The sequence below is a fragment of the Drosophila eugracilis genome, unplaced genomic scaffold (genome assembly GCF_018153835.1).
Source record: "Drosophila eugracilis isolate 14026-0451.02 unplaced genomic scaffold, ASM1815383v1 contig_2147, whole genome shotgun sequence".
Lineage (NCBI taxonomy): Eukaryota > Metazoa > Arthropoda > Insecta > Diptera > Drosophilidae > Drosophila > Drosophila eugracilis.
The window spans coordinates 410,878-433,117 of record NW_024573030.1 but is presented as its reverse complement, the minus strand read 5'-3'; the positions used below and the strand labels follow the sequence as shown (position 1 = coordinate 433,117).

At 40.5% G+C, this 22,240-nt stretch overlaps 2 protein-coding genes across 8 annotated transcripts; one reads left to right on the top strand and one right to left on the bottom strand.

Moving 5' to 3' along the window:
* Nucleotides 1-29: 29 nt before the first annotated feature.
* On the bottom strand, nt 30-8,183 carry LOC108110393 (peptide transporter family 1). 4 transcript variants are annotated; one of them, XM_017219451.1, is made up of 7 exons: nt 8,045-8,183; nt 7,349-7,407; nt 4,125-4,456; nt 3,981-4,059; nt 2,915-3,918; nt 1,149-1,356; nt 30-811 (listed from the first exon to the last, which is right to left on the bottom strand). In XM_017219451.1, the coding sequence occupies exons 2-7, from the start codon at nt 7,365-7,367 to the stop codon at nt 45-47; spliced, it is 2,409 nt and encodes an 802-aa protein (XP_017074940.1). In that variant the 5' UTR covers nt 7,368-7,407; nt 8,045-8,183; the 3' UTR covers nt 30-44. The 4 variants fall into 4 exon arrangements, with proteins under 4 accessions (XP_017074940.1, XP_017074938.1, XP_017074939.1 ...); XM_017219449.1 differs by lacking the exons at nt 30-811; nt 1,149-1,356 and adding an exon at nt 1,616-2,789; XM_017219450.1 differs by lacking the exons at nt 30-811; nt 1,149-1,356 and adding an exon at nt 1,616-2,789 and having other exon boundaries at nt 8,088-8,156.
* On the top strand, nt 5,518-21,932 carry LOC108110395 (peptide transporter family 1). Of its 4 annotated transcripts, XR_001772562.2 has the most exons (7): nt 5,518-5,551; nt 10,785-10,916; nt 10,978-11,060; nt 15,371-15,452; nt 15,513-15,741; nt 15,802-18,827; nt 18,909-21,883. XR_001772562.2 is itself a non-coding variant. In XM_017219452.2 (6 exons), the coding sequence occupies exons 1-6, from the start codon at nt 5,533-5,535 to the stop codon at nt 17,654-17,656; spliced, it is 2,400 nt and encodes a 799-aa protein (XP_017074941.1). In that variant the 5' UTR covers nt 5,518-5,532; the 3' UTR covers nt 17,657-21,932. The 4 variants fall into 4 exon arrangements, 3 of the variants coding, with proteins under 3 accessions (XP_017074941.1, XP_017074942.1, XP_017074944.1); XM_017219452.2 differs by having other exon boundaries at nt 15,802-21,932; XM_017219453.2 differs by lacking the exons at nt 5,518-5,551; nt 10,785-10,916; nt 10,978-11,060 and adding an exon at nt 12,308-12,690 and having other exon boundaries at nt 15,802-21,932.
* The last annotated feature ends 308 nt before the right edge of the window (nt 21,933-22,240 follow it).

The following is a 22,240-nucleotide window of genomic DNA, read 5'->3' as shown; positions in this document are numbered from 1 at the left end:
ACTGTTATTTACTGTTATGTATTTTTTAACGCATCTTAGTATCCTTAGTCTCTTTTGAATTGGTCGAGATCCTGCCACTTCCGTTCCCGCTCCCTGCGTCTAGCTCTTCTCTCGGTGAGGGCCGCCACCTCATCATATGGCTTATAGTAGTAGGCCACAAACATGAAGATCAACATGTCGACGAACATCAAGCCGGCGAACAGAAAGAACTCGCTAGCCTGCGAATCAAAGAACTTAAGTTCTGCGATTACTACGACAATGACGTTGCCAAAGGCGACTGTTAGCAGCCAACAAGCCTGCAGCACACTCTTCATGCTGGGTGGTGACTGGGAGTAGGAGAATCCCAATCCGGTCACGGAGAACATCACCTCCCCAAGCGTCATCACCACGTACTGCGGTACCAGCCAGAGCATGTGCATGGAATTGGGGCTGGTGACCTCGATTTGTCGCGATACGAATGTCCCGTGACTCTGCCCAATCAGCAAGGCATAGACGCCTCCAGCTCGCAACTCCAATTGGGTGAGATTCTGATCCGCCACCTGGACACTATATCCGCCCGTATTCAGCTCGTATAGATCGTGATTGCGGGCGGGCAGATCCAGGGCAACATTCTCCCCGGAATTCTCTGTCCAAACCACCCGAGTGGTGGCCAGCAGATTTGCTAGTGTCCGAACAAAGGCCCATGAGCGATTGGACTTCTGAACCTCATCCACGTACCAGTACTTAACAATCGCGTGAGAAGGTCGCAGGAATAACGAGTGGGCGGTGGCCTCGTATAGCTGTTGGGTACCGCCCTCCAGAGTGGAGCACCCTAAGGAGTATACATTGGGAAGATATCAACTGTGATAAGTTTTTGAAAGCAAGCAAACTACAACAGTACAACCGCAACTGGTAAGGAACCTTTGGATTCTTAAAAAATTATTTTAGCCAACCAACGTCATTCTTTGGGACTCTAAATGTGACAGCCCCTGATATCTTTTAATGATATAATCGTATTAATGATTACAATCTATGGTGTCACGCTTATCTGTAATGAAGCAACTAACGGAGTTGGATGTAAGTCTCATTTAAGTTTTGAAAAATCCAATTAGATAATTTCTTAATACGAGGAAAACATTATAATTATCATTTCTTATAAGAAAACTCACCGTCGGTTAGACTTTCCACTGTGTAGGTTAACTTGAAGGTGCCATCAGCGCTTGTAGCCACACTACCTGAATAATAGTAGTCCAGACCCCTTAAAGTAAAGCTTTCACGAGCTCCGATGTTCGTATTAAAGCGATAATCGCAGTCGGGGATACCGCTAAAGACTCGAAGTTGGGTATTACCACTACTCGGAATCAATGGGTAAGTGTGCTGCAAAGGATGGAAATATAGATAGGAACTCCTATATACATAGAACCAAAACTCCTATTATTGGATACCTCTATTCTTCTCTGTACTACTTAAATCCTTCCTAGCATTTATACATTCGAGCACCATGCAAAATCACCAGATTTATATTTTAATACGGACTTCAATACAGAGTATTACAGATAGCACAATTTAGATAGAAAAATACATCTAAGAACAAAAAGCATACATAGGATAGAATATAGTAATAACACGCAACGAGTTTATATTAATTGTTTTCTTTTATTAGATTAACTAGATGGATGTCTTTTCATATGCAACAACGCCCGGTCGGAGCTTCACTTACACTTAGCTTGGGAATGGACAGAGGCCACTAAGGATTTACATATACACATCTACAAATACAAATACATATAATACACAACGCAGGAGCGAGCAGGACAAATCGGATCGAGGGTCTACTCATTGATTTCCTTGCCCTTGTTCTCGACTCCACCCTCGAGGGGAGGTATCTCGGCCTTGGCATCGCCCGCCGTCAAGGGCTGGGCTTCCTCTTCCTTGTTGGGATCATTGGGGACGTAGTAGTATGCCATTACCATGAAGATCAGCATGTCGGCAAACATGAGGCCGGCGAACAGGAAGAACTCGCTCGCCTGCGATTCGAACAACGCCGCCTCAGCAATGATAACCACAATGACGTTGCCAAAGGCCACTGTTAGCAGCCAGCAGGCTTGCAGGACACTTTTCATGCTGGGCGGTGCCTGGGCATAGGAAAACTCTAGACCCGTTACGGAGAACATCACCTCGCCAAGAGTCATTACCACGTACTGCGGCACCAACCAGAGGATGTTCATCGAATTGGGTTCCGTCACTTCCACCAGATTGCCCTCAAACTGATCATTGATTAGAAGAGTGTACACTCCACCGGTATGTACATTAAATGTCCCAACGGTTTTGTCGTCCACCAGGACTTCATATTCTGCCGAATTTACACGTGTGAGCAGGGCGTTACTGGCCAATTCCGCATAGGCATCCTCTCCCTTCGAAACACTGTGCCAACGGATCGTCTGGCCCTGCGGCACATTAGCAACATTCCGGATCAGCGGATAACTTTCGCTCGGCTTGTCCACAAAGTCTTCCTCCCAAAAGTATTTTGTGCCATTGCTGGGATTTAGGAACAGCGACCAGGCTGTTTTCTCAGTCAAGACCTTTGTCTCCGAGATTTCAATGGTACAGTCCGCATTGCTACTTCGAAGAGTGTACTCCAAGTTCTGGGAACCAGATAAATAGATGTCCTTGTTGGTATAGACATTGAAAGAGGGCACTATCACGCTCTCCAATCCCGGAAGATTCGAGGTGAAGGTATAATCACAGTTCTCAGGGTTGAAGATGCGCAGCTGGATGTTCTGGCTGTAGGGCAGGTCGGGATATGTTTTCTAGCAACAGCAAGGCGTGCAACGAGAAAAAAAGGGGAAAGTGCAGGTGCAGGTGCAAATACAGTACAATACAATATATATATAAGCAATACTAATAAACAACCCTACTCCTTAGGACCACTCACCTCCAGATTAAGCTCTACCACGCCAGAAATGATAAAGGCAATGCCGGCCAGGATACCGCCCATCGTAAGTTTCTGCAGTGGTCGACGGATGCCTACTAGTCGCAGTGCTGGATAGAAGGCCACATCGTACAGGGGAATGAAGAGGAGAATGAGCAGGGGATTGAGCACTTGCAGCTGGTCGGGCTTGATGTTCCAGGAGCCCATGTCGCCGTCCATTCGAGTTGCCTGGAAGGTCCAGCGTGAGCCCTGCTGATCGAATAGTGCCCAGAAGACCGGAAGTGGCAGGTAAAGGAAAAGCACTCGCATCAGGACTTTAACGTCGTCGATCAACTGGCGGTCGTACTTGACATCGGCATAGTCTAGCCAGTGTTCCCTAGGATTGGTCTTCTTCTGCTTGCACTTGGTAGTTATAGCCGTCCAGATTGTACTGCTCACCAGCACCACCATATTACCGGCCGGGGGCTTCATCTTGTAAAGGGATCGACCCAACACGAAGATAATTACTGAGATAATCATCAGTACGGCCGGTACTCCAAAGGCCAAGGGGTAGCAATTGATGTCGTCGAAACAGGACACATCCTCGCGCAGGATAGGTGTCACAGTAGTGGAGATCAGCGATCCGGCATTAATCGAAAAGTAGAAGAGTGAGAAGAACGAGGTGATCTGTTTCACCTGCTCCGGCACCTTGAACTGATCGCCGCCGAATGCCGACACACAAGGCTTAATTCCACCCGATCCGAGGGCAATTAGCGCCAGGCCCAGCATTGTGAACGTCTCCATAGGTAGGTTAAGTGGTCCAATGGCTCCCAGGGTCAATAGAACAGATCCGCATATATAAACCAACGATAAATACAGGATCGTCTTAAATTTGCCAAGCCAAGAGTCCGAAATAATAGCACCAAACACACATAGGAAGTAAACGAACATGGTAAAGACGTGGAAGACGACGGTGGCTGTGTCATCGGAATATCCCAGAACTCGGCTCAGATATAGAACCAATACAGCTGTAAAAAATGCAATACATTTAGCAAAGACACAGTGCAAGGATTCCTCTGGATTCACCCACTTCTCATGCCGTAGTAGTTGAAACGCTCGCAGAACTCGTTACTGATGATAAAGAACACGGACTTGGGATAAGGCAGTTTCTAAGGATTAGGACAATCAGCCATGGTAAGTTGGAGTTTTAAAAGGAAAATGTATTAAGTTTTACCTTCTGCTGACCCTCAGCCTCGGAGACGTTCTTGAAGTCATTGGCCTCCTGCAGTTCCTTGCCATTCTGCTCGGGCTCCTTGCCATTTTTTTCGGGTTCCGCGGAAATTTCGGGCAGCTTCTTGGCCTCCACCAATGCCTTGCCATTAGTCTCGACGGCGGGTTGACTTTCAGAAAGTGCAGCAATCGGCGTAGAGTCCTCTAAGGTGGCAACACTTGGGGTGGTGTCCTCAACAGGTGCAACACTTGGAGTGGAATCCTCTACGACCGAAGGATTCGCAGGCGCGATCTCAGCAGCTTCAGAAATCACTGGTTCAGCCGCAGGCTGTATTTCTGCGGACGAGAGAAGGATCGAGGTCAGAATTTATCAGTCAAGTACTTGGCAAGAATATTAGAGCCCACCCAACAGGGGTACTTGCTCCGCCGGCCGTTCCATTTCGTCTGCCCACACAGATTCGTAAGGGATCTGTTAGATTGGCAACATTTCATCAGAATAGGTAAACCGTAACCGAAACCGAGACTTGTGGCCTTGTGCTTGACACCTCCGCCGCAGATAAGGACTGCTCTATATTTGGCCAGGCCTTTAGTCTGCCCGTGGGCGTGTGAATTCGGTGGCCCGGAATAAATTAACCAGCATTAGCCGTACAGCGTTTACGTGGTTTACGACAATGGCCGACAGATAACCCAGCTAGGAAAGATAGCTCTCTCGGGGATCGTCTCTGCTTTACCTTGCTAACTTGTCTGAGAGTATGGCTTTCCACTCCATAAATAACATGCTGATGACTGACTGTGATGCTGTGTATGAATGTCTGGTGGGTCTTAAATGGTCATGTCCATATGGATTGAATGGTAATTGCAGCAAGTGCCTTTGGTCATGGTCATAGCCATGTTTAGGCAACTGTATTTGGATCTGGATCTGGATTGATGTTCAGGAAATCAACTGGGGAAGTCCCTATTGATAAACTGTGAATGGGCTTTATCATCTAGCCGCTATATCCAGAATCGGTTCAGTTTCGGCGCTAATCCATCGATGTTTTATCAGCGTTTATGGACGCCATTTGAAGCAATAATGTAGCCATAACATGGCACCATAAACCGTGGAAACAATGCTATTGCACGCACTACACTCCACATCAAACATCCATTAACATAAAAAAGCCTTATCGCAGGGGAACACAAATATACAACATATAAGAGTATCAGACGTGTACAGCATTGACCCGCTTCGGCGGCCGTTTAAAGTCGGGATACCAGGCATATTAATCACCTCCTTTACTCAAAATCAACTCATTCATTCATTTTCAGGTGGTAATGGTATATGGCCGATAGTACTTGGGATATGTGTCAATGTCACAGAGGATGGAGAATTGGTCTTCAAACAGGAATATTTTTCGATCGGAACTATAAAGATGACATACCAATCGCAAGGTAATTAAAAAATAAATATAATGACGGCTTTTTCTATAAATAATAAGATAAGCCTGGTGGGACTTGAGTGCAGTTGTAAAGAGTGGGAAGTGATGTGAAAGTGTTCTCATTTTCACTTTCTCCAGATTTCTTTTCATTAAAAGATTTTAAGGTTTGGAAGATTGATTTAAAAATTGTTTCGTAGATTGATACGAAGTAGTATTGTTACAGTAGATATTTAGATAATTATATAAGTGGTTCTCAGGATTACAGAGATAGTACTTATAAATATATATTAAGGGATAAGATATAAACACACATGTGTTATTGAATGAATGATCCAGCAAATGCGTACGTGCCTGTACAAGTGGCTCTTGGATGACATTGCAGTTCAGATCGCTCTGGACTATGACGACATTTCAACAGCTATTGGCATCGTTATCGTAGTTGGTATTGTTTACCGATTGTCCATCGAATCGGTTGTAAATTAAGTATAGACCTAATATCGTAATCGCCATGGAGAAGGTCTAAAAGTAGGGAGTCTATCCGTGTATCGAACATTTTCCAACTGATTTACAGGCGATTGGGTCCAGAGGAGTTATTATTAGAATGATAAGCGGTTTCGACCCAGTTTTAATTACAAATGTTTTTGTTTTTTGTTTTTGGTTTTTGTACGGTGAAGAAACAGAATTATTCAATGGAAGTTGCCAGCAAGTATGTGTTGGATGTTAGATAAGTTTTGTGTGTTTCGGTAGTGCGCAAACTTTGATTGTCTTGTTCCGTTTGGAATGGCAATTACGTCCCGATATCGTTACCGCCCCATCCAATTCGACCAAGTTCTGCACCGAAAGTGAGTTACCAAATACCAAATACAAAATGCGAAATACCAAGCAAATTGCTCACTAATTGCTAGCAGTTGCATTAAGTATAGGCATTCTCCAGCTCTCCCAGCGCTTTGACAGCAATCGTTCGCGTGGGGAATACCAAACAAAATCGCAGTCACAGTTTTGAACGCCCGCAATGGCAGTTGTCTATGAATATGCAAATGATACCGGCGACTGACATTGAAATGCAAGCACACAAATATACAAAATTAGAAAATATATATATATATATATATACAATGTAGGCAAGTCGAGTTTTTACTTTTGTGATATAGGCAAGGTCTGTCTGTGCCAATTGCCTAAGTTTGGCAGTTCTTTTTCATGGGCCTGCCAAAAGCGAAACCGCATTTGGACCTGGTTGATGTGGTAAAGCCGCTCAAGTGGCTAAGACCCGGGGCAAACCACTTGAGGTCCCTTATCGGAGCGATTAGATTTGCGGGTTGCACACGCTGCCAAGAGAATCGACAACTGCTAACCAAGAGTTCTTGGTATAGTTCCTCACTTTTGTTCCTAATGCCAATAAGTGTCCCCAGATATTCAGCTAATCTTTACAGCTTGAATGTTACCCAACGGACTATATTTAATATGGGTGACGGTTTGGGAAAAAAGGCCCGCAATAAATTAAATAGAAGTTTCAGCACAATCTAGAGGCTATGGGGAATTTTCATTAGTCTAAATGGCATATTAAGGAAACGGAACAATGATTCAAGACCTAAATTCAAGTGCATATAAAAACGATTCTTTTCGATAAGGAATGTTTATAAAGATATTGAAAGATGCATTTATATAAATCAAAAATATCAAAGTTATTCAATCTAAAATTCAGGCTTTATTTTCAAATTATGACCCACAAATCTCGGTTCAGTGATCTGTGTAATTACTACCCCACTGTAAAAACTATAATTAGTGATGATTAGTTTATGATTAGTAATACCATTTTCTTTATCCGTCATGTTGGGAATCCGTAGATCGTTTTACATCCGTTACGCGTCACTTGAAATCGAAGAGAAATATGACATTTATTTAAAAAGCATTACGTTGTACGAGTACATGTATAATATGTAGGACGGTTGCATAAACTTAAGCTTTCTTTTTTATTTACAAAAAAATAAACACATTTGTTGTATTTTTTGTATTGAGAAAAAAACAGAAACATGCAATAAAAAACAGAAATAATCCTCTTCTTTAATAAGCTCATAAGCTGGTAAAAATAGAGGGTAACCATAAATATAATGGCAATTTGAAAGTATTGAATATTTTTCATTTGATATAAGAGAATTCTTATCATGTAGAAAAATTATGATCTCAATTGATGTGTAATGGATTATTAATTGATTTTAAATGTAAATTGAACTGACTATTTCCGGAGAAATATTAATAAATAATAGATATGTGCATCTTGCTGTTAGAAAAAGGTAGTGTAAATATGAATCATTTAGAAATTAGATAAGAAATTATTCTTCCTAAACCTCAATTCTTGTTTTTGGTCTACACCTTTTTTAAAGGATTTCAAATTATGATAGTGTTTTTTTTATTGCTTGTATAGTTTGTTACTGTGTTTTTTGCTCATGTTCTCTTATTATCGTTGTTGCTTTAATTGTTCGTTGCATTACGCGCACTCGTAACTCACATTAAATCATTTAATAACTGCAAAAAAAAGATCTAAAACGCACGTCGGATCGGTTTTGGGATCGGTTTTGAATCGGTTGTGAATCCAGTAGGGTCGAGCGATCAGACCACGTCCGCCAGCGGCGATCAACAGCCTCAGACTGAAGTCGATTGTCGACGAGTTTTGCTAAGAAGCCGTTAACGTTTTCGTTGGTGCGCTGTTGCGCCTTTTGTGCTGCTCTGCCCGCTGCGACTGCGCGCGTGTTCTGCCTCGGCCGGCGTCGCAGTCGAAGGATGACAAAAAGTGTTAAAACTAGTGATAAGCCTAATCGCAATATTATCGACAGGCCAGTGGAAGTATTTACGGCCCGGTGTTCGCTTACCCACAATGAATGAAGCCGCGCGGTCGCTCTCGTGTTTGTTATTTATGACCCACAACCCATCGAAATAAGCACCCCCCTTTGGTACCTTGTTCTAATCCCCCTCTAACCAACTTGTCATTCTCCGATCATTGTCCATCACAATTGCTATGCTTATCACAAATGCCACGCCCCGTCTGTTACAGGCAAGGTAGGTTGTGCAGATTGCGCTAAGTCATTAACTAAATATTTTCAACGCACTCCGGCTATCTTTCGGCATTACTTGCAGATCTGTGGGATGGGAGCTTCCCACCTTTAACGGCCATAAGTTATGAATTGAAAAGTAGTCTAGTATATATAGTCTAAAGATAATGATAAAAGCAACTACGTTTATACGTTCGCAAAATAGAAAAGATAATGATAATGCAAGTCAAAGAAGTCATAGAGGTTAAAAGAGACAGATTTAGGGGAAATACTTATAATTATTGTAGAATATTAATGCTTTGCAATAAATGAATTCGACTGAGGATTAAATAAATAATATTTATATCGATTTGGTAGAAATGCAAAACAAAAATTGTAAGATATATTTTCCAGGAAAGTTCTTAATACATTATTAAAGCAATTTGTCCAGTATTAAATACAAATAACTTGCCTAATCGAACTAAATGACTTTCTATTTTCACACTTTTCAATGTACACATAAATTACTTACCTAAGACCCACATGATGGGCATTATTTTGATAGCTCTTAAATAATTTATGTATGTTAAACCCTTTTATTGATAACAATGGGAAAATAAACTATTAGAAAGCTATTAAATAGTTTTAAGGTCGATAATTTTATCATAAATAAGTTTTATTAAATATACTCAATACTCTTATACCTATTTTTGGTTGAAAAATTAGTATTCTGCCTATAGCTAAGCCAATAATGGCCCAAAATCAGAATGCAATACCTCGCTAGCTTGTCTTCTTATTCTTATTAAGTCTATATTCAAAGTTGAAAAAGTAAAATTTAAGCCTTTTTTCGAACATTTAGATGATGTTACACCTTACAAAAAATGCAAATTTTGCTCAAAACCAATTAGAAAATTAAAGGGGTCGTTGTTTTTGTTGTTAGCTTCACAAAACAGTCGTTGTTTTACCTGGGCCTCTCATTTTAATTAATAATTATAAGGATCGGAGGATTTGCTTATAAGCTGGAGAAAACGATCAGTATTATAGCTGCGTTTAGTCAAGTTACGATAAAAAATACCAAAAAAAAATATAGGGGTTTAAAGGGTACTGCAAATCCCGCATGAAACGGAAATTCCGACAAGGAACCGTTATAGTTGAACCCCCCTTTGGCCCACCGCCATTGATTGGCATCTAATCGGAGGTGGTCGCAAAACTTGTGGCGTTTTTTTTTATGAACTTAATCGCTGCGTCGATAGCTGCGAATAGTATTTATGGCCACCTATCATTATAGCCATGCCCAGAAACAAGTATAAACATCTATTGGCCATAGCCAATCGACCGATTCCTGATAGTCCATAGACGATATTGTTATTGTTATTGTTAAACATTACGAGAAGCCCTGACTGTACGACAAGTGAACTTTTTGTTTTGCTTCTTGCTTTCGATTTTACGATTGTCATTTGGCTGGAGATTGCATGGTGTCTAGTCTTCATAATATGCGAGCTATGCGATCGATTGAGTAACACTTAATTAAAGCCATCAAGACGATTGGTGTCTGTGTCTGTGTCGATCGATCGGATTGCGTGCTGACAAATATACAAAGAAAGCTAAAATAAAACCCACATATAGCTATTGGATTTCCATGACATTTATAAAGTAGAATCTGAGTAAAGAAACTATTTGTTGATCATGGGGATTACAGTTACGGCGTTATCAATCTGATGGTAAAGTTTCTTCGATTAGATCAGAACTACATACTTAATCGGTGGGCTAATCGCACCAACCAGCACGAGCTTGCCAAATCGCACTTTGTGCCGATTAAGTAAGGGGCCATAAATGCGAAGCGAAAGCAAGATAAAGACGATGTCCTTGTCACAGATAGGCAGATACTCAATCGTAGATACTCGATCGATTTCTTAGGGCAGTGTCTCAATAGGCTGATATGTTCAGATAAAGGCACTTGAGGATCTAGAGTCGAAGGCCCGAACCCTGATATCAATGGTGATAACTTGTGGAGTGTTTGCTTAATTGATTGGGTTTAAACACAGATATAGAAGCTTCACGTGAATTTGTTAAGTTGCTCTTTTTATCGACATTTATTGGTTTTAGAAAAAAAATAATCCCATTGTCGATTTCAATTGTAAAATAAATACTTCTTAGAAAATGAATGAATTCATTGTAAGTAAATGTAATTTAATCAGTACATTTTTTTCTTTGTTTTAGCTGTCAGATATTCTGACTTTATTTCAACGATGTATCACAGGCAACGGAATAAAGAGTTATACGGTAGTTCCAGCTCACTCTGTAGCTTGAGATCTGATTTGAGCCGACTGATAAACGGATCAGAACTCAGAAGTAAGTTGATAACTACCCTGTCTTAAAATATATTTTCATGACTTATTCTATAATACTACAGTTGAGAACTTTAGTCGCATTCGAGAAGAGGACGATCCGTTTCCGCCTTTTTGCTATGAACAAGATACCTACGATTTTAAAAAGGTAAGTCCAGCATGCAATCTAAATGGATATTGGACAAACTTTTATGGGACTGCATATATACATACTTCCGCAATCTTCAAAAACCTAATGATATACCACGGCGCTCCGAAGTACTCTGTTCTCGTGAAAAACCTCAGTAATCTAAAAGTGAAACAATATCTAATGCGGATTGTAAATCTTTACAGCTGGATAGATTTATGGCTACCTGGGAAAGTCCCACAAATTACTCAAAGCCGTAAAGAAAACAAATAGAGATAACAGGCACTTGGTTGGCACTCGACCATTTTGCACGGCCAGGATTCCGATCGCTAGATAGGTATAGGATCGAAACAAGATAAGATCGATGGAATTATCAGTTTATTAGCTTGATCTAAAAGAAAACGACTGGGATAACCATAAGTTCAAATAACTGATAACTATTAGTGCAAGATATTAAAAATCACGAGCATAGCATTAGATTATTATTATTATTTTCACTTAACAACCTTCCTGTATAATAGCTATACAGTTGTCACATCAAAATTCCTATACAAAGAGATAAGGTAACAAACTCCAAGTGTATTGTATCCAAAGATAAGGACACACATTCCGTAAACCTCCTGGAAAAACAGTGAACCACGCTGTTAAATAAGTAAAGAACACAACTGTTCTTCCATACAATGAGGAGACCTCTGCGATAATGCTAATCATTGCTGTATTCAATAGTTCAGAGAGTCGGCACTCTAAATGGTCGTCATTGAACTTGACTATCTAAAGCTTTTCAAAAGAGAAGAGGAGATGGGAATACCCCTATAATAATAATAGGAACGCTGCTGCAATTGCAACGATCTGTGTAAAGAGAGAGAGAAAGAGGGTTGTAGCTACACTGAAAACAAATTGTGTTCCCTTTAGAAATGAAATCAATTTAAAAGTTAACTAAAGTCTTTAACTTTCCAAGGCAATTATTTAGTCTCAAGCTTTTCGTATCTTAGAACCCTAATTCATTTTTGGGAAAAATAAAATAAAGTCATACTTAGTTTTTTGACTGCAAAGAGCACAGCATAAAGCGAGATCAAAGCTTTGTTTGCTCTTGCTCTCCTCCGACACCTCTCCCCTCATCTTATACCCCTTCCACCTGTTTATCTAAAAATTTAATTTGGTTTTTGTTCTTGTTCGACTTGTTTTTATTTTTGTTGGCTACTGACTGCGCAGCTGCTACCTCTGCCAGCTGCGGCTCAAGTTTAAAAGCGCAGCTTGCAAATGGACTGAGCATCATTTATCGTCGGCCAGCGACGACGATCGTTTTATGGCGTCAACGTGGTGAACACCTCCCCACCCAACCCCTCTGTTTCACCTGTTTTTTGTTACAATATTTATTTTACTTTTTTGGCAAAACAAATCAGTGCAAAAAACCTTTTTGTCAAAACGTGTGCGTGTGTTTTCTGTTTCTCATCGCCGTTACTGCTTCTCCGTTTTTCGGGGGGTACTTCGATAAAATTCCAAAGTGAACAGCGATTCGGTGACTTTTGTGCGAACCTCATTAAAGCGCAATTAAAAAGTACCAAAAGCAAACCAAAGCAATGCCAAAATGGCAAAAGAAATAACTAACGGTAAAAACGGACAAAAAGAGGAGCTCAAGTCCCAAATTGCGGTAAGTGGCCCAAAAGGGTTAAGGTTGTTAACGAACTGTAAACGGAATGCCTAATAAGGGCAACGAAAAAAAAAGAATGTACAGAAGTTAAAAAGCAAATCCCTAACGAGTTCTCCAAATATAATCTACATTTGATCATGCAGAGTATCTATATTTCTTTCAGTGGAAAAGAGAATTTGATCATGCAGAGTATCTATATTTCTTTCAGTGGAAAAGAGAATGGGATGAGAGTAGAACAGCTACTTATCACTTTCAGTTGACAATTGAGAAAGTACAGTGCACACAAAGGCACACACATTAGTGTAAGTCCAATGGTTGTCCGAGAAAACGAAGTAAATGAAGATGTAAACTCACCAAGCTCCAATGACTTTTCTTTGGTCGCTTCGTTCTTCTTTTTTTCTCAGTTCTCCGTGTTTTTTACTTTCATCTGCTCCATCAAGGCTATTGATCGCAGTGGCAGCGCAGTCGACCTTGAACGCCCCCCAGCAATCAAGAAATGTGTGTCAACCAAAATCAAATCGATATCCTTTTATTGCCCGCAAATTGATTGAATTAATCGACGAGTGTCAGAATCAAAACAAAAATCAAAGAGATTTGGGTTCTATAGGCCATTGAATACTATTAAAAGAGTGAATATCACCAGCTTGAAATAATAACAAAATAGAATAATATGCAAAGAGATTTTTGGTTAGGCTTTTACCGAAACTAAATTAAATAGTTCTTTGTTGTTCTTTCGTAACTTTATTATAATTATTATCTGTCAACCATAACAATAAGTAACAGTAAACACCATATATCTATCTATGTATCTAGCTTAAATAATTGTTTTTTTTTATATAATATTATTTCAATTATATTTAATTTACTACATGAGCCCTATCATTTAAATTATTAAGTTAAGTTTATTAAAAGAGCTGACTTAACAAATAGTTTAGTTTTAATAATTCAACATATACACATACATACATATAAGGTTAAGACTACATAAGCCTTTTAGGAGTTACTTTGGGTTTTCCAGTTCTTAAAAAGTGAATTAAATGGCTAAAAATTTCAATTAACCCCTTGTAAAAGAGGGTATACTCCATAGTGACCCACTTTGCTGGTCAGGCCACGCAAATGCATTTACCCCGAGGCTTGTGATCACCTCCGACCACACTCCTACTCCAGAATCACCGATGATAAGGTCTAGACAAACCTTAGACTATCAGCTGTAGCTTTGGTCTCACCTTCTTTAGCTCCAGCCCTCTCTGCGGCGATCTTCTATTGTTTGTTAATTTATTAGCCTATGCTCGACAACTGTTACTGGCCAGAGAGGCGTGGCAGAGACTGGGGACAGAAGAAAGGGTGAGAAGAAAGATGTATGGCAAATCGAACTGTAAAGCTTGAAGCAAGCGCTAGAGAACTCTTAGTTCGATACCGAACGTTGTCTCTGACAGACGGCAGATCAAGATATAAGATATAAGATATTAAGCTCTTCGGGGTCCAAATAAAGCGGGCTGTAAAGTGAAGTCTTGGCCAGATTCAAACCGAAGTCTAATTACAGATCGAGCCAAAATAAAATAACTGCCGACTAAAGCAAGTGTTACATAAAGCTAGTTATGGCTTTTGTCGGCAATGCAGTTGTTGGCACGGAAAATTGCAAATCAGCAACGGTGAGTCTGGCGAGGAGTGAGGAGTTCGGTAAGGGTAGGCACTTGGCCTAGGCCGTGGTGTGCGCAGAATTCTCAATCATCAATGGATAACTTACTTAGTAACTAATAGAGGCACTGGTAGCGAAGCTTTTGCCGGAGAAAACCCGTTTGCATGCCGTTGCTCACCTTGGCCAAGAGACGCGGCAAATCAAAACAAAAAACTATAAAGCCAAGCAAAACAAAACAAAGCTAAAGCAACAAAACCGAAAGCCAAAATGAAAACGAGACGTAGTGACGACAAATACCGACATTACCATATGAATAGGCATAGAAATGTCAAAAAGTTAAGGCATATCCGAAGTTTTAAATACCCTAGCCAAATGATCTCATCTTTGAATTTTAATTTACTGGTAAAAAGATGATAAATGAAGAAAAGGTAACCCATAACTAATTTTCCTTGTTCGCTGAATTATCTTCATACATGAACATACAACTCAACCAAGTAATAGGAATGTTCTGTATAATATACGTTTTTTAGTAAAACAATATAAAAAAAAATGTATAACATTTTAGCAAAGCTCAACAATACATTTATTGCAATTGAAAGAACGTTTTTCTTAGTCAAAGTGACTTCGAGACTATTATAAACAGATTAAGGGTTACAAGCTTTAAAAGGCTTAATGAAATAGTTAATTTACGACCCTCCCTTTTGTTAGAACCTACATAAGTTGACACAATGATATTTTGAGCATTGAAACAAAATGAACTCTGTCAGTGGATAGAAAGTTTTTACAACCTCTTCGTCTCGGGGCGATGGAATGCCTGCCATTCATTATGCACTTAAAACTGAAATCTCTTTGACTTTGGGTGATGTATAAATGAAATGGGTCTATAATTTGCCTAGTCAGCCCATGAAACAACATATTCTCAATAATGGGACATCGATAAAGAAAGTCAGCGATAGGGCTCTGGGATCTGATAAGGCAAATGTGCGACAACGTACAATTAGATCGGAATAGTTGAATGACTTTGGTACTTTTCTCATTCAGGCACCCATTCCATATCCAAAATCGGTGGCCTTCATCATCAGTAATGAGTTTTGCGAGCGATTCAATTATTATGGCATGCGAAGTGAGTAATTTCAAGGGGATATCCTGGCTATATAAAACTAATAAATCTATTTTTGGCCAGCCATTCTGGTGTTGTATCTCACAAACAAGCTGGGCTACAATGAGGAGACCGCAACGGTGTTATTCCACACGTTTACCATGCTGGTTTATATCTTTCCCCTGATCGGAGCTCTTATCGCCGATGGCTGGCTGGGAAAATATAAGACCATACTATATCTATCGCTGGTCTACAGCTTGGGAGCCATGGTGGTGTCCTTTGGTGCCATTCCACTCATGGGAATGCCAACCAAGTAAGTAGTCATGACTATATAGTAGTGCAAAATTACTATACCATATTTGAATTCTTTCAGAGCGGTAACCGTGGTGGGTCTCCTGCTAATCGCGATCGGAACTGGTGGGATCAAACCCTGTGTTTCGGCATTTGGTGGCGATCAGTTCTCACTGCCCGATCAAACTCTCCAGCTGGCCAAGTTCTTCTCGCTGTTCTATTTTGCCATTAATGCAGGATCTCTGATCTCGACCACATTTACACCGATCCTGAGGGCAGATGTCCATTGCTTTGGCGATCAGGACTGTTTCTCGTTGGCTTTTGGAGTACCTGCCGTCCTGATGATCATCTCGGTGCTGATCTTTATAGCCGGCAAGCGATTGTATAAATGTCAGCCACCAGCTGGCAATATGATCTTTGGCGTGTCGCGTTGCATTGCCGATTCATTTAAGGGTTGGAAGAAGCGAAGGCACTCGGAGCCGATGGAGAGCTTCCTGGACTATGCCAAACCGACGGTGGGTGCCAAATTGGTGCGGGAGACCAAGTGCTTGGGTAGGATTCTACGGCTTTTCCTACCATTCCCGGTCTTTTGGGCCCTTTTCGATCAACAAGGCTCACGCTGGACATTTCAAGCCACCCGGATGGACGGTATAGTGTGGGGCTATCAGATTAAACCGGATCAAATGCAGGTGGTTAACCCCTTACTCATCCTGGGATTTCTGCCACTTTTTGACTATATAATTTACCCGATTCTGCGACGCTGCGGCATAAGGAGACCTCTACAGAAGCTGACCATTGGACTGCTCCTTGCTGCTTTGGGTTTCTTTCTGTCGGCGGGTCTCGAAATGAAGATGGAGCAGGCCGCCTATGGAGCGACGCCCACGGAACCAGAAACGGCTCATCTGCGAATATACAATGGCATGACCTGTCGTTATGAGTTTACAAGTGATGTCACTAGCAAGATGGAAACTCCACGCTTTATAGAACCACTGGGAATGTGGGAGGATCTGTCGATCCGTGTGCCTAAGTCCAAGGAATACGCTTTTAAAGCACAGTCAGTAGTCGGAAAGTGTCCTGCCGTCACAGGAAAGTTACGTTTGCAGCCGGGCAAATCCATGGGTTACTTCCTCACCAAGGACAAAATGGTGGCGTTTGCCGATGGCCGATTAGAAATAGACGCAAGTGATAGTGGTCACACGTTTGTGCGGGCTTTACTAAATACGCCAGAAAGCGAGGGACCTGTCATTCTATCGACTGAGTCAACTGGAACCCCGGAGTCGCCGATCTCGCTGGACAACCGTAATATGTCGCAGCTGTACAGGATTCAACCTGGATTCTCCCAAATAAACATCAACGGCAATAAGGTTGGCAGCTTCGAGGCCAAAGGAGGTGGACTATATAGCCTTCTAGTGTCTGGAACTACAAACGATGGCTACCAGTACAATTTGGTCGAGGTATTGCCCCCCAGTGCCGTGTCCATTCTCTGGCAACTACCCCAAATTGTCGTCATGACCGCGGCCGAAGTGATGTTCTCGGTCACGGGACTAGAGTTTTCCTATTCCCAATCGCCGCCCAGCATGAAAAGCGTCCTGCAGGCTTGCTGGCTTCTATCGGTGGCCGTTGGCAACATGATCGTCGTGGTGATTGCTGAGTTCAAGTTCACTAGCTCACAGTCCGGGGAGTTCACACTGTTCGCCTGTCTGATGATGATAGACATGCTCATCTTTTTGTGGCTGGCCCGCAGCTATCAGTATAAAGATCAATTAGAGGACTTCGAGGATGACGATGATGCTACAAACAAGGATTTTATGCAGTCAAAGCCACGGGCAGTAACAACTGTAGAAACTCCACAGAGAAGAATCTGCGACTTGGAGGCCGAACCTGGTTACGGGGCCTATCGGAATCACGCCTACGATAACGATTTTTCGGAGGCCTAAGTGTCAGTACTTAATAATCAAACTCCCCTATCCATAATACCTCGTCGTCGCCCGCATTCGCATATAGACGGTTAGTCAAGTCTCTTATTTATTTTATTTGTTCGCATTTATTATTATTTTCGCCTGTAAATACGTATGAGTGTTGTGTAGATGCATATCTTTTACCCAATTGTTTTGTAAATACATTTTATACGTTTTATTATACATAGATGGTTCGTTAAATTATATTTTTGGTCAGTAACAGTTAATCAAAAGAATCAAATGTTAGTACCTCAGCGTTTGAATTTTAATTTTTATCTAACATATTCTGTAAATGTAAAGCAGTCACTGTTAGTTAACAGGATTTTAGTTAAGGCGTGTTGCCACCTCGCGGGAAAAAGGTACAGTGGTGGCCTGCATGTAGTGCGCACTATCCGATAGAACACCTTAATTTTATGTTTAAAATTACATTTTGTGTGAAATGTTAAATGATCCGTTAAATTTAACTATTTAAATAAGTTGTGAATTGTGTTTGTAAGTCAAATTTTAATTAATAGTTAGTAATTTCTATCGCAAACTAGGGATACATTGGTCAAAAAGTTTGCTAATACCAGAAATCAGGGGCGTAGTTTAAATGAATTAGCATCCCCTTCGGCTTCGGACAAGTGGCATCCCCAATTGCCGTCGTTTTTTCGCCGACAAGCATTAAATGCGTAGTCGTTAAAGTTGTAGTTACAGTGCCACTCCTTAGAACTTTAATTTAAACAAAGGAAAATTAATTTAAAATACAAAACCCAGTCAGCTAGTTAGTAAAAATGTGGCTCCAACGAAAGTGATCTGCTAAATTGCATAAGTCGGGTTATTTTACCAAGTAGAAAGCGGCGTGATAATGAAAATTCATGAAACAGCATTGCCAGCATTGCAGAAAATTCCAAAGAAGAAGCCATTTAGAATGCAAGCCTAAGCACATGAGAAAAACGCCTGCAGCTGCTGCATATCAAAAACCAGACCGTAGCCTTGAGGATTACGAACAATAGAACCCCTGGGAACCGAACCCAAATGGCTTATAGGGGTTGGGACTGGACTCAGGTAGGCCAGAAAACCGAAAAACCCAGGAAACCGAACCTACATTCTTGCCTTCGTCGTTAAATCGAAAATCAGTCGTCGGCGGCATGGCCTAGTGTAAACATCAGTAAGAAACTCTTCTCGAAAGAGTTCAAAGTGTATATTCCTTTTTTTTTGTTTTTTTTTTTAAAGTGACAATTTTTTTAAGGTGAAATCAGCTACTGCAGCCAAATAGACCCAACGCAACTGGACTATGATGTCTTCCATCGGGCAGTGACAACTACTGGGCCTCCCCAGCCCCACATTAAAACTCCGGCTTCTCTATAAATATGAGTGACCAGTAACATAGCTTCAAGTCCAGTAACCGCCCCATAGAGCCATCAACCTATAAAGTACCCAAAAGAAATTCTCAAATTCTAAAAGATTCTCCACCTGAGCTGCAATTCTTTCGGGTGGCGTCTTTGAGGCAACAATAAGATGCGGCTGCATTGAAGAACGTGAGTGTGATGCGAGTGGTGTAACATGTGCGGCGTCAAGCGGAGTGGATGATTCCATATAAACCTAACCTTGCAGTCTTAAATAGTCCCTATGGCCCATAAAAAAAGGAGAAGAATTACTTCCCTTGAAAGAAAAGAAACGAAAAACGCTTGCGATGGAAAAGTTTGACCGGTACGAAAGAGCAAAGAAAATCCCCAGAGCGTTCGCTTGGCGCCACTTACGTTCCGAAAAGACGCGTACGCATACCTCTATTGGTCGTAAGTGGCGGTACGCGAATGCGAGCGAGATAACAATACTGTAGACAAGGAGAGACGGCTCCCTCTCTCTATCTCGCTCTGTCGTGCTGGCCAGGCGTTTGCATCGCAAGCGGCTAAGCGAGACGGCTATAGGGCGGATTGCAAGGCCCGAAAGAGAGCAGTGAAGCAATATAAACCCCTATAAGCATTAAATTACGCTTCGAAAGATGCGTATAACACGTGGGCATCCCTCGGCGAGAACAAAGCTCAAACCTCACTCACGAGCAGCATTTCGTTCTGAAAAGGCCAGCCAAATCTGGTGGAATTACTCATCCAGGAGCGTAGAATCGCAATAAATCAGTCGATAACTGCATGGGCAGGTATATTAATGTAACAAAGACGCATGAAAGCAAGAGCTTAGCGCTCTTTTAAAGCATTATAAAGTGTCATCGTAACGTTCAACTTCACAGTCCATAAAAATCCATTTCTGGTCCTTGCAAAACGATATTGTATTGGCCTACATTTGTAGTTATCACTGTCCTAGGAACTCATCAGACTTAAGAGAGATAATACGGACGGCTATTAGTTAGTTTAGGGACCAGTTAAATTAGGAGCCATGCCGCCATTTAATTCAATTATCAAAGCCATGAAGCTTCGCCCAGAAGAAACTGCCGCTGCATAGGTTCTTAAAGTGCAAAAAAAAGCTAAACAGGATCCCCACTGGCTAAGGGATATATAACTTATAAACACTTAAAAATAAAACACTGTTCAAAAACTCAAGCTAGGCAAAAAACGAAGTCATCAAATCAGCCACAATTTAATAACAACTCAAGAATAAGTCGAGTTTGTAAAAACCAATGTTAAACCATTAGACTTGTGGCTAGGAATCTCCTCAAAAGTGCCATTTTAATTTTGTATTTTGGTTCACAACTAACCAAATATTTGCTTACAGCCAATTAATCAGTTTATTAGCTGAAAAAGCCCTTAAATTAACTGCCAGGAGGTGAGTTTTTGTCTTCGATCCTTGGAAAACGTCAAGTAGGTTGCCCAACTAGAGGAGACAGGCAAGGTAAAGCCTGTATAAAAAACCTGTAACAAAAAAAAAGGATAAAAAAAGAATACAATACAAATGCTATACAAGCTAGCTAATCATAAGTTAAGCGAAAAAAAAACAAAACCGTTTAAAAGGTTCATAAAACGCTCATAAAATGGAGCGCTTCGTGACCAAAAAAAAAAAAACAAGGTACAATAAAGCGAATTAATTGCTGATCAATCGTTCGACCAGCAGTTGATTTAAAAATGTATACAAATATTCGCTGAACTTAGGAAAATTGCTTGCTAAAAAAAAATATTAAATTCCTTCTACTGGGCACCGACAAAACGTTTCCACCTGGGAATTAAGCAAAAGCTGAAATGTTATTGGCCTTGATTATTAATGTATTTCTATGCTGTGTTCTTTCAGATGAGTTTTGAAGAGAGACGAAACTTGGAGCCTCGCGGAGCCAAAGTTTTCAATTTCTTTTCTTTTAAATTGCTAATATTCGAGGCGATTTCCAGCACTTTCTTAAAGATTTGTCTTAAACATCTGCTGGCTTATTCTTGAGTTTAACTTCCCATTTAAAAGTCATCTTCATTCCGTTTTTGACATGCTTGAGCTGAAAATTGCGCAGAGTCCTTTCTTATGGTCAGTTGAACCATTTTCATGCCCAATATCCTGCAGTTAAGGGAATACTATTGCAGCATTTGTCACCGTTGAATTTGATATGCAAGCAGGTTTAAATAGAGCCTATGAAATCCAGTCCCTCCCCAATCGTGGCCATAGCCAGGAAGCTCCGCCAAATACAAGAGAAGATTATACTAATAACATTGTGCTTACTTTCAGATCATCCTTGGAGGAGAATATTTTTGTTTTTGTGTGTTTTTTCAGTTTTTTTTTTCTGTCTAATCTACTCTTGTCAATTGTGCTCCCACACCCAATTCTCCCATTGTTCCATTTATACATTTGTGTAATACCCTGTCATTTCTCAAAAACCAATTACATCCTTCACATGATTCCGAAACCAATTTAGATCCGAAATTACCAAAGATAAACTAAATCACATTTCGTGTTTCGGCGAACGAGTCAAAAGCATGTTTTGAAACGTTTTCCGAAACAGAATAAAAAATGAATTGCGTAGAACGACAACAATGAACGGTATTGAAAGCAAGCGCTTTGGACACGGTTCAAAATAAAAAAAAAATAACAAAATTCAGAGAAAAGAAAAAATAAAACACATTTACTAACAATATTATAAGAAAAACACAAAAAATAGTATATGAAAACTTGCTGATAAACGTTATACGCAGTTCTCGAAAAGATGTATTCTAAATAACAAAAACACAAAAAAAAATAAAAATGCAAGTGAAATGAAAAATGTGTTGAAACGTTATACGAATCTTCACGAAGTGCCCAAAGAATATAAAGAATAAAAGAAACGTTTTACGCCTGAGCCGATTTACAAAGAAATAAAGTATGTTTATTCTGCGGAGCACAACAATGTCAATTTTATTTGGATTTCTTTGAGAATCGGCTCGGGAGTAAAGTGCATGATATCAACTTATTAATCTGCTAATAAAAAATTAAATACGATAAAATTAAGTGGAACAATTGTTTTTTATTGGGTTTTGGGATTCTGTTCTCGGATTTCACTTTTATCGACATTGTCTAAAGCTTTCATTAATAATGGAATGCGAAATTTGGTCAAAAAATGTAGTTTATTAATGTATGTATGTAATGTAGTTTAAAAATGTATTATTATTAACATAT

Bases quoted from the DNA above. Each gene is read 5' to 3' on its own strand.
- LOC108110393 (XM_017219448.1), bottom strand. From the start codon at position 4,559: ATGGAACGGCCGGCGGAGCAAGTACCCCTGTTGG. The intron at 4,457-4,525 runs GTGGGCTCTAAT...TCTCGTCCGCAG, and splicing joins GGAGCAAGTACCCCTGTTGG to AAATACAGCCTGCGGCTGAA. The intron at 2,790-2,914 runs GTGAGTGGTCCT...TGCTGTTGCTAG, and splicing joins TGGTAGAGCTTAATCTGGAG to AAAACATATCCCGACCTGCC.
- LOC108110395 (XM_017219452.2), top strand. The intron at 15,453-15,512 runs GTGAGTAATTTC...ATTTTTGGCCAG, and splicing joins CAATTATTATGGCATGCGAA to CCATTCTGGTGTTGTATCTC. The intron at 15,742-15,801 runs GTAAGTAGTCAT...GAATTCTTTCAG, and splicing joins CTCATGGGAATGCCAACCAA to AGCGGTAACCGTGGTGGGTC.